Below are 11623 nucleotides of genomic sequence, written 5' to 3'. Positions count from 1 at the left end.
ATCGTAGTTCTTTTCCTCTCCTTCTTCTTCTCTTCTCTCTCTTCTTTCTTCTCCCTGTTCGCCTCTCTCTTTTCTTCCCTTCCTTTCTTTTCTTTTTCTCTCTCGTTCTTCTCTTTTTTTCTCTTGTTTGGCTGCCCCCTTGTATAAATAGGTTAGTTAACCTATATCTCACGTCCATCACCAATCCAACTAGGATTAGGGATCCTAATTAAGCCCAATTATCTCCTTTCTTTGTTTGACTTCAAAACACCTAAAAACAAATAAAGTTAATTAAAAATAGGAAAACATCACAAAATAAATAAGTAATAAGAATAATTAGCATGATAAAAGTCGCACAAATATGCGACTATCACATAATTCAACCGAAGAACATAATAAGAGTTCAGTATGTGATAACAAGGGATGAAGTATGTGTGGGGTATACAAGATAAGCTCAGGAAAGACAGAATCTGACTGGTTACGATTTACATGATACACCAACAACACAACTTACTAAATCATATAAAACGGAAGGCAAGAGGACATCCAATAGTCTCTCCCACACAAATATTGGCAGCAAAGAGAAGGTTAGACAGAGAAACTATTCCAACCAATCATACGAAATCTACCCATAATCAATCTAACAATGTTACTCTTAGATAACATATCAAATAGCATCCACGTACCAACTCAAACAAGAACAGAATATCTGAAAACAGGCAAGGGCAAAATGGATCTTTCTAAACAAAGAAGCTATTAGCTTGGGCAGTAATCATGAACAAAGTTCCCCTAGTTGAAAGGGTAATATTATCAATTGCAGTAAAGTAAGTTGGGAATTCATGCACAGACACATTTACAGATTTACATCAACAAATACCAAAAAGGTTCTCTGATTGCACAACTTCTCTTAAGACTACAATCATTTACATGATTCAAGATAAAAAGCAGGGAAATAGAAGATAACGTGCAAGCACCGTTCAGCCTACATTATAGCAGTCACAAACAGAGAATATGAGGTGCACCTATCTTTTATCTTCCGTGAGTCTATAGAGGTATGTTTTGCTCAGAAACAGATGCCAAACCCTGCAGCATCCTCACAATCTCCGCCGTGTCATCCAGATAATACTTGGCTTTGCTGGGTTTTTGACAAATTGTACACGCGAATACTTCTGCTCTGGGAGCAATTGATGGGCCTTCCATGGAACTTGTAATTACCTCAAACATGTCTTCATCAGATCGGTCATCCCCTATGCAGAGAACAAAGTCTGGTATCATTCCCTTTTCTTGCATAGTGGAAAGTAGACGTTTGGCTACCAGTCCCTTGCTTACACCCTGCATATATGCATATTAGGGTCTGATCAGGAAATGAAGTTATTGTAATTCCAATTGCCAAAACTCAGTTCAAAATTATAAAGGGGTTTTAGATTGAAATAAAGTCCCTGCATGCTTTACTATAATAGGACAACTAAATTGTATCTAAACGACTGAATGTACTGTCCTATCCAAGGATCCTATTTTCTACAGACAGAGCAGTAGCTCATTTCATTTCAATTTTCATGCTATCAAAAGCAATTAGATAATCAACTAATGTGTATATTTATCTTTTTCAAACATCAGTCATCAGCCATAAGATGTTTGGCACTGTCAACAGGAAAACTCATAGTGCTATTTCAAGGATGTATTCAATCATGACAAACTCACTTACAAGCCAAAAGCTCACAAATCAAACCAAGACTAGTAGGTTTAGAAATATCAGCCATAAGATGTTTGGCAATGTCAACAAAAAACTTTTAGTGCTATTGCAAGGATGTATCCGATCATGACAGACTCACTTACACTTACAAGCCAAAAGCTCACAAACCAGACCAAGATAAGTAGGTTTAGACATCTCACTCTACTAAATCAAGTGAACATTAAATATGTCAAATCCAAGTGAAGAAGCCTTGGCCTAATTATATATTCTTGGGAGAAGACACAAAGTACGAATTAGTTGATATAAGGTTTCAACATTTTCTTTCGCTAAATACCATATCATATCTCATCTTAGATAATATTATACATCTCAGACAGACCATTTGTATCACCAATCACTCACTTAAACGTCCTTATACAGCTGCATTGACCACTAGTGTGCTGAAAGTATAGGCTGTATAACCATAGGCTTTGGTTGTCTCATAAACATTTTACTTGGTTTATGTTAACTTATTTTACTTAACAGTTGGATATGGGTCATATAGGTCATATAGGTTATATAATTTAAGATCCAAGTTTTTACAGAACAGTAAAGATTGCAAGAAGGCATGGACCAAACCTGTGGTTTAACCTCCACAAATGTCTGCCCACTTTTAACAGTAACCGGTTCATTAGCGAGCACACTTTCAAGATGATCCATAAGTTCCTTGGCTTGGCATGATCCAAAGTCTGGATCTGCATCCTCATAACTCCAGAGAAGTGAAGTTTCCTTATCTTCAATGGTGGAACCATCAGTTGTTTCTGTGTAAAGTTTCATGACTGGCTCTGCAATCTGCTTCCAGCTACTGTCTGCAATTGGTACCAATGTTTCCCATTCCGTATTTTGCTTCGACCTGTATCCACACAATCATTAGCTTCTATTATACCCCAGATTTATTTCAGATAGCAGAAAGTTTGAATTTTTTTACGAATTTACCGTAGGAAGTAGCCATGCTCAGCTGCAAGTCCAAGCTTCTCACAAGGAGAGAACCACTCAGAAAGAGTTTTTCGACTCTTAGCACTAACAACCAAAACCATGTTGTTCTTGTCCCTGCATAGGCTATTTAGGATTTCAATGGATTTAGAATTTGGACTCTTATCAATGGATGCCTGAGGCTTCAATGTGCCATCATAGTCGAGAAGTATTGCCCTAGTTGTAGTCCTTTTGTAGGCTGACACAATGTATTCCACAGAGAGCTTCTTGAAGTTTGGATCAAGAGCCACAACTCTAAAACTCAACCCAAACCCAATACCCCAGCACCTTTGACGCAAATGACCTTTGCATGTCCTTTCCAAGTCTTGGAGGAAACTGCGAGCCCAGTAACCAACATCATGGGTGCTGACATATTTATAATGCTTCTCATGCCGGAGCTGTGTTTCTGGCTCCGCCATCTCCAGAGAACAGTCCATTGCATCTGCCACAGCATCAATATTCCAGGGGTTCACACGAATTGCTCCACTCAAAGAAGGGGAGCAGCCAATGAACTCTGAGACAACTAGCATACTCTTCTTGGGAACAGAGGAATCCAATCCCAAAACCTTATCCAATTTTTCATTTCCTTGACGACTAATAATGTATTCATATGGTATCAAATTCATTCCATCCCTGACAGCCGTAACCAAACAACACTCTGCAACTACATAGTATGCAATTCTCTCATAAAACTTGAGTGGTTCATCAATTAACAAAACAGGCTTATACCCAGGTTTGCCAAATGTTTCATTAATTCGCTTCACAGTTGACGATGTCTCCGCCTGAACTTCTTTCACATCTTTTCCCCGACCCCTTGCTGGATTGGCTATCTGCACCAATACAACCCTTCCCTGCCACTCAGGGTGCTGAATAAGCAGCTGCTCCATTGCCAAAAGCTTCAAACTTATGCCCTTAAAAATATCCATGTCATCTACTCCAAGTAACATTATCCTACCTCGATCACAGAACTGCGCCTTGAGCTCAGCAACCTTGGCTTCTGTCTCTGGGAGGCTCAAAACTGACTGCAGTTGACCCATATGTATGCCTACCGGAAGAATTTTAATGCTAACAGTCCGACCATAATACTCGAGGCCTATATAACCTCGCTTGGATTCATAGCTAAGACCAAGCATTCGACTACAACAAGAGAGGAAATGCCTTGCATAATCAAATGTATGGAATCCAATCAAATCAGAATTCAAAAGGGCTCGTAGAATCTCTTCCCTAATAGGCAATGTCTTGTAAATTTCAGACGAAGGGAAAGGGCTATGCAGGAAAAACCCAAGTTTCACACGGTTGAATCTCTTCCGCAAGAAAGTTGGCAACACCATCAGATGATAATCATGTATCCACACAAAATCATCTTCGGGGTTAATGACCTCCATGATCCTATCCGCGAAAATCTTGTTCACAGACACATATGCTTGCCACAACGACCGGTTGAACCTCCCACCATGGTCCGGAGACAGCGGCAGCATGTAATGAAACAATGGCCACAACTGCTGCTTACAAAAACCATGATAGTACCGGCTAAAAAGCTCCGGTGGGAGAAACGTCGGGACACATTTAAATGTCTCGAGCAGGATTTGGGAAACCTCCTCCTGCTCATTGGGGTGAATCTCCTCCTTAAGACACCCCACATAAATAACCTCAATCTCATCATCCCCTAATCCATCTTTCAGCTGAAGCAGCAACGAATTCTCATCCCAACTGAAAATCCAACCCTTACTAGTATCAGACTTTCTCTGAGCTCTAATGGGTAGCTGATTAGCCACTATAATGATCCGGTCACGCTGGACCGAAGACGACGACACCTCGGAGCACACACTCTCCGGCTTGTCATCATCAACATCAGATATCAAGCCAGCAACAGTCATGATGCGTGGCATTCTCCGGCCAATTCGGCCGAAAGTTGGGGAGGACTCGCCTGAGGCAAGCTCCAGCAGATTCGAATAAGATTTCGACACCATTTTTTTATCTCTCAAGAAACTAAAACTATACTTTAAAACAAATGAAACATCATCCCACCAATCAAAGCATAACCCTTTAAGCTTCACTAAGCTACAATAACAAGATTCAGATCAACATTCAACTAGACCACTGTCACACCCAGCAAGACTACAAATTGAAAGATTCAAACTTTGAGGAAACAGAATTGAGATGTTTACCAGTGGTTTGGTTTCTTGGGAATTTGCAAGAACCCAGCTTTGAAATTGAAAACTGGGAAAGAAGGAAGCAAGATTTTTTAGGTGAATGAATGAAAATCTAATAGAGGATTTAAAATTGGGTTTGCTTTATTCATTTGGGTAATCAACTCTTTCCTTATAAGCTCTCAATCCCTATCCAAAAGACTAAAAGCTAAGCTCAGAGCCCCACTGAGGCAAACAAATAATAGTGGGGGATAATGTTGCTCTTGTTCACTTGTTCTTAGCCATTTTACTTTGTTTTTCACCACATTTTGAAACTTAATTTTTTTAAGTTATCTGGTTGCTTTGTTTCTTTCAATGAGGGGTAAGACTGGATATGGACCGTCGGATGCGGGTCTCTGGATTGAAGTAATGAGATCAGACGGATAGGAGAGGTTTTATAGTAGAGAGGTGAGGAGTAGAAGATAGAAGCTCTCGGTCTTATCCCTTTGTTTCCTTTGATATTTCCGCAACGAGGCTACAAAGTTAGGGCGGTGGGACCCCAACAGAGGGGTTGGTAGGGCTATTGGAGTTTGTCCGAGGCTAGCTGTCCGGAGCGCACTTATACGTGGTCGTGTCCACGTGTCGAGCTGAGAGTGCTTCGTTGACAGATCGGGGACTAGGTCCCCACAAGGGAGTGTGTTCGTTTGACCTGGATAGCCGGATATTATTTACGACAGATCGTCTGCAACTTGCAAGGAAGAATAGTGTTTAATTTGGACTTTTAGATTACAACAATATTGAAAAATTAGGGCATCTATAGTAATGTATTGGAACTCAAGGTCCGAAATTTCAATGACAAATCATCCAATGAAAAAGAGGACAAATTTTTATGTGATAGACTGAAAATAGGGATATGTTATGTAGTTTACTATGTGATGAGTGTGTCGGTATCGAATTGTACAATATATGATAGTTTATATAAACTACTCTAAAGATAATTTTTTCCTTCGTTATTTGCTTAAATGTATGTTTTAATTAAAATTATATCAAGTTTATAATACACGTTAAAGTACAACTACGATTTTTTTATTTTCGTTTACTATTGATGTAGCGATACATTATTTATTTGTTGTACAAAAATTATTTATTTGGGAAGGAACTACAGTAATCTTATCAATTAACATAGTCAAACCCTTATAAATAGAACATTTCTTTTTTTTAAGGGTAGACCCGCATATAAGATAAAGGCATGAATCTAGGCGTGCTCTATAGAGATTTAGATGAAGACTAATCGTCTAATTGGGCCACCTTTATCAAATTTGTATGAATTATTGAGTTTTGTTTATGTAATGATTGTACAGATATGACATGTAGCTACCAAAACTTCAACGAGTACTAAAAGATCATCATTTTTCTATCTAAAATACTAAGATAAAATTAAAAATAAATTTATAGTTTCACAACAAGTATAAAATTGGCTTGATTATCATAATATGTTAAGATTGGGCCTAATGATTATGAACAATATCACAATAAGTGAAGTGCAAGAACAAATATTAGGACTCAAATACATGATTCACTGGGAGACCTAAATCACTTATGCAGACAGACACTTCTTGTCGGATACATGAGGAACCACAACTTTTGGCCGATCCAGAATTTTCAAATTGAGGAACAGCTGCTTTTTAGAAGAAAAAAAGAAAATACGAATAAAATTACGGTTGCACCATTAATGTGCGAGTTCTCAAATAGCCGTATGCAAAGATCGAATGAAGACTAGAGACCCTAAATTTTTTTTTTTTTTATTCCGATCAAATTAAGCGCTCAAAATAAGAGTAACTCTTTTCGACCTCAGGTTCTCACCTTTTGTGTTGGAAACACTTATGACTATTTTTTTGGGTTTTAATTTTGTTAACGGTATTAAAATACATGCATGTTAATACGACATGAATGACCGTATCAAAATATTACATATTAGTAAAAAAAATTTCGACAAAATTGGAGAACAAACCACATTCACTCGGATAAGAACATAAATTAAATTTATTTTAAAGAACGAAATGTCATTATTTGCGGAAAGTGTGCGAAAAACGACATGGGACACTGGAAAACGACAAGCGGCAGCCGGCGATTCATCGCTTTCCCAGAAGAAACGATAAGGTTTTGTGTCAGAAGGTGCGGTTATGCTGGATCGGCCACTACAGGACGAATCCAACAGTACAAATCGGACGGCTGGGGATGTCCGACGTTTCTGCACCGTAACGTCTTTTGACGGTGGAGAGAAAACGTCCAAAAGAGTATGACGGAAATGGTTTACTTTCCTTTCGAACAAAACATGCAGAGGTATAAGCATGCCATATCATATTCTTATTCTCTAGACAAAAAGATAAGAAATATTATCTCCAAGGGTAGTTTCCTTGTCTTACAGTGAATTGAATATAATCGTAGCCATACAGCCCATACTTACTATATGGATTTAGCGTCTACGTGAAATTAATACGTACTATATAGTTTCCATACTTGCTGTATGAATTGATTTTATAAAGCATAGGTTCGATCTATTATAGATTCCTTTTTTAGGTAATACTATTAACACACCTTATTTTACTATCCACACACCTCATGTATTTTTATGACACTACAAATTTTTTTATTGTGTTTACGAAATTGCCTTTTAAAATTACTTTATGATTAATCCACGTCATGAAATGGGTATGTGAATAGTAAAATAGAGTATGTTAATAAATAATAACACCACCTTTTTTTTATTATTATTAGTAGACAAACAAGACTAAGTATTATAATCAAAATCTAAGTCTTGCGTGACACTGTCCAAAATATATAAGTTATCATGAATGATGATAGCTACATTAGCTAGTACGTAACATCTAAAATCCCACCAAGTGAATATGAAAATTTCAACATTTGACTTATCATTTACATTGGTATATGTGATCCAACAATCGATATGCGCATAAACGATAACGATAAGTTGGGATCAAGATAACTCCACCTTGATCATAAGTGGTTTAGCTTAGAGCAAGTCCACCTATGGAAAAAAATCCAACCCAGGTTGGATCCACCTCAGCAAAGTAACCCAGTCCAGAATTATTTGTTTCCACCCACAAAATGAGATCACTCATTTTCTAGCCCAGGTTAATTGGGTGGGGAGAAAACTAACCCAGTGAGAGGAGAAGAGTGACCCAGGCGAGTTGCAACCACCTCAGCCCAGGCCCAAGCTCGTGGCTTGCGTCAGCAATGACACCTGCACCGCCCGACGCGCCAGGAAGGAACGTTTCACGCACGAACCAACCGCAGCGACGAGCTAAGCGCGTGACTCCACCGACAAGGAGACAGGGACCACGCCCTGAGGGCGCTCGCCTCCCTTTCTTCGACGCCGGAGGAGGCCTGGTCCAAGGCCGGAGGAGTTCTTCGACGCCGGAGGAGGCCTGGTGCACTCGCTGCCGAGGTGGCGCAAGGCAAGGGGGCTGTGCGTGCATGCGGAGCTACTGGGCGTGCTCGCCGTCGGAAGGTGAGTGCTCGACGTCGGCCGCTGAGAGCAGAATCGATTGGGTGCCCAGAGCAGAATTTTAGTTTTTTTTTCTTTTTTTATTATAAATTTATAGGAAAATCTGTAAAAATAATAAATGTCATGAAATAAATATTTTTTAAGCTTGACTTGTTACTTAAATGTCATGAAATAAAAACATTAATTTTAATATGTCATGTAAATTGTATTTATTTACACATAAATTATTATTTATTTATACATAAAACGATTAATTACATTTAAAAATGTATTTTAAAATTAATAAACAGTTACTGCCACGTGGCATCAATCTCACATTTTAAACGGGTGGAAACTGCTGCCCAGTTACAGTGACCCAGGTCACTGTATTCATTCTAACCCAACGGGTGAACTTGCTCTTATAAACCTGTCGTTTTGTTCGACACACCTTAAGTGGATGAGGAGTTGCGCTTTCGACCTGTAGCATATAAATATAGAAGCTCGAATTAGACATCATCATCGCAACAAGTATTGCAATATTTTGCCTAGATATAAATAACCAAGATGATTAAGAGGATACAATAAGATCAATAAGGAGTTGATGATCAGCTCTTCATTTGTACAGATGAACTAGCTAGCTAGGCCAAATATTATTGGGTGCACTAAGTAGACCCAACAATTAATTATCTTCCAATATTACCCCTCATTATAATTTATTAAAACCAAATATAAAACTAAATCTTTGTTAAAACAAAATAAGTAAATAATTGTATTGGGGTGTCCACCTTTTTCTTCCGTTTTCTCAGATTTGAGATTTCTTCAATTCATTTTCCCCAGAATCCAAAATTAGAATCCCTAGGACCTCCACCTCCATGTTGTTATTTCATGAAATTAAGGAATGGCTCATCAATCATCCATACATATAATTCAGAGATGTTGACAAATCCTTCAAAGAGAACAAAATCCACAAACCTCTGTAACAAAATGGTTCATACTCATAATCATCCAAATATCCAACGAGTTGAAGTGCATTGTAGAATATCAATCAAATAATCAATTATGATAATGAAGCTTGTGAGAAAGAGGATTGATCTTCAAGGATGATCCAAAACCCAGGAAACCTCACAAACCAAGGTCTACAGATTTCTTGTATAGTGGGACTCAATTGCATAACTGAAGATATAGAACTAGAAGAAAGAAATACCAGAGATTGAAGACAAGAGATGGTAGAGGAAGATTTATGACGTCATAGTGAATTATTTTTTGTTGTTGTTTTTCTTTTTGTCAACAAATTGTTATTTTCTAAAGGGATTTCTAAAATTTCAGGTTGTTAGAAAATAGGGGTAGTATCGGAAGATTAGAGTCAAAAGTTTCACTGCTGGGTCTACTTAGTCATTTGCTGGGTACATTTAGCAGCACCCATATTATTTCAGGGTAACATATTTAGCCACGTACGTATCTAGAATCTCTACGTAGTTTCATTCTGGTAACAAGTACAATTATTACACTGTGATGACTGATGAGAAAAGAAAAGAAAATTGACCTCTCATGCATGTCTCCTCATGCACGAAAACGTATTTCATCTGCAGAAGGTAGCTGCAGCAACAATCAGCAACTCTTCATTATTACCTTCCGTACGTACGTTCTGGTACGATGCATTTCACAGAAAGGTAATCCAATATTCACAGTTTTACTTTTCGGTTATTTCTGCAACTAATGACTGCTGAGGATTTTATAGCTCCCAAGTGATTATGCATTCATCAATTTCTGATCTCGAATTTATTGGTCTGCAGGGGTCTGGTGGATAAGTAGTAGTACGCACTGGCTTGGCCACTAGCTCATAAATCTAAGCAATGCTCTCAGTTGTCATGCAGTTATTTGTTGTCAAAGACTGACGCAACGAGCTCGTATAGTCCATTAAGTTATAACAGTTTCGACTGCACTGATCGAAGCATGATGCATATATGGAAAATATAAACCCAGGTAGGCGTACAAACTGAGCCGCAGTATATGAATTCAATGCTCCAATCGAGGATCAGATGACTGTAGCAAAGCGATGAAGCATCAACAGTCTAAATGCGATGAAGCATCAACAGTGTAAGTAATAAAACCTGACTCATCACTACTCCCCCTTCGACTTTGAATTTATCACAAAGCAAGAAATCAAGAATAATATACAAGCAGGTACGAGGCTGCAGCTAGCTATAACTAGGAGGTCCGAGGCTATATAGCAACATCGGTTAATCTGTGACTCTGTGAGAATTGAAACACAAGCTAGGGATTGGAGTGAGATAGATGACGGGGAATAGTGAAACTTCTGTTAGGGTGGTTACTCCTTCAGATGAAAAAGGAGATGGTCATGTTCATGTTGGCGAGGAGGAAGGGGTTCATGATCGAGAGGCGGACAAGGAAGAAGAAGCTCTGAAGAAGATGATATTAGGTCATCCATTATATGGATTATTGCTTGAGAGTCACATCAACTGCCTGAAGGTACGTACGTCGATCGGGATCATACATATGCCACTAATTTTATTTGATTGATTTCTAAGATTATTCTGTACGCTTTTTTCTTCTATTAGATTTGTTGACCTATTAAGATGTATATCTTCTCGATTAGGTGTGTTCGGGTGAAAGGGGTGATGAAATTGGTACAACTACAACAAGCACTGATACTACTACTAATGTTACAGAAGATAATGCCAATGTTAAGGCGCTCGAGGCCGCCCTTACCAGTCCTAGTTCCTCCGACCTTGATCAATTCATGGTATAACGAAGCATTTAAGCGATATTTAGATAAACATATCGATCATTAGTTCTTTATAATCGCGATCAGTTAACTATATGAATAAAATTTGGGTGCAGGAAGCATACTGCAACTCCCTAAACAATCTCAAAGAAGCCATGGAGAATCCTCTAAAGGAAGCATCATCTTTCATTGATTCAGTGCAAGCTCAACTTGAGGAGCTCACCGGAGACTCCGATGATAGCAAGCAGGGGCCAAATCAGACTGAGTCATCGATCGTCATCAAGTAGAGACGTAGTTTGTTATATGTGTGTTGCTTAGCTACTAACCAATGCGTGTTTCAAATGTTAGTACGTTGGTTAATACAACAATGTGAGATTCTCAAAAAAAAAAAAAAAAATAAACAACAGTGTTTGTCAATGAGATTGCTGCCTTTAATTACTATGGTCAAGAGATCGACTCAAGAGTGATGTTCAACTGCACCAACGAGGACCTCTTGCGCTACTCTAGGATCATAGTGTTCGATCTTTTTCTGCAGACATAGTAAATCCATTAACAAT

The 11623-nt window shown here is 38.4% G+C and overlaps 2 protein-coding genes across 2 annotated transcripts; one reads left to right on the top strand and one right to left on the bottom strand.

Moving 5' to 3' along the window:
* Window positions 1–20: 20 nt before the first annotated feature.
* Window positions 21–4957, bottom strand: LOC101291233 (alpha,alpha-trehalose-phosphate synthase [UDP-forming] 6-like). Its single transcript, XM_004297375.1, has 4 exons — window positions 2648–4957; window positions 2291–2564; window positions 1002–1311; window positions 21–250 (listed from the first exon to the last, which is right to left on the bottom strand). Exons 1-3 carry the CDS (start codon window positions 4651–4653, stop codon window positions 1024–1026), a joined length of 2568 nt encoding a protein of 855 aa, XP_004297423.1. The 5' UTR covers window positions 4654–4957; the 3' UTR covers window positions 21–250; window positions 1002–1023.
* Window positions 4958–10615: 5658 nt separating this feature from the next.
* Window positions 10616–11353, top strand: LOC101302353 (homeobox protein knotted-1-like 1-like). Its single transcript, XM_004298452.1, has 3 exons — window positions 10616–10810; window positions 10938–11084; window positions 11183–11353. Exons 1-3 carry the CDS (start codon window positions 10616–10618, stop codon window positions 11351–11353), a joined length of 513 nt encoding a protein of 170 aa, XP_004298500.1.
* The last annotated feature ends 270 nt before the right edge of the window (window positions 11354–11623 follow it).

Source organism: Fragaria vesca, linkage group LG4, assembly GCF_000184155.1.
Source record: "Fragaria vesca subsp. vesca linkage group LG4, FraVesHawaii_1.0, whole genome shotgun sequence".
Taxonomy (NCBI): domain Eukaryota; kingdom Viridiplantae; phylum Streptophyta; class Magnoliopsida; order Rosales; family Rosaceae; genus Fragaria; species Fragaria vesca.
The sequence above is the reverse complement of the archived record's forward strand: the minus strand, read 5'-3'. Positions and strand labels throughout refer to the sequence as shown.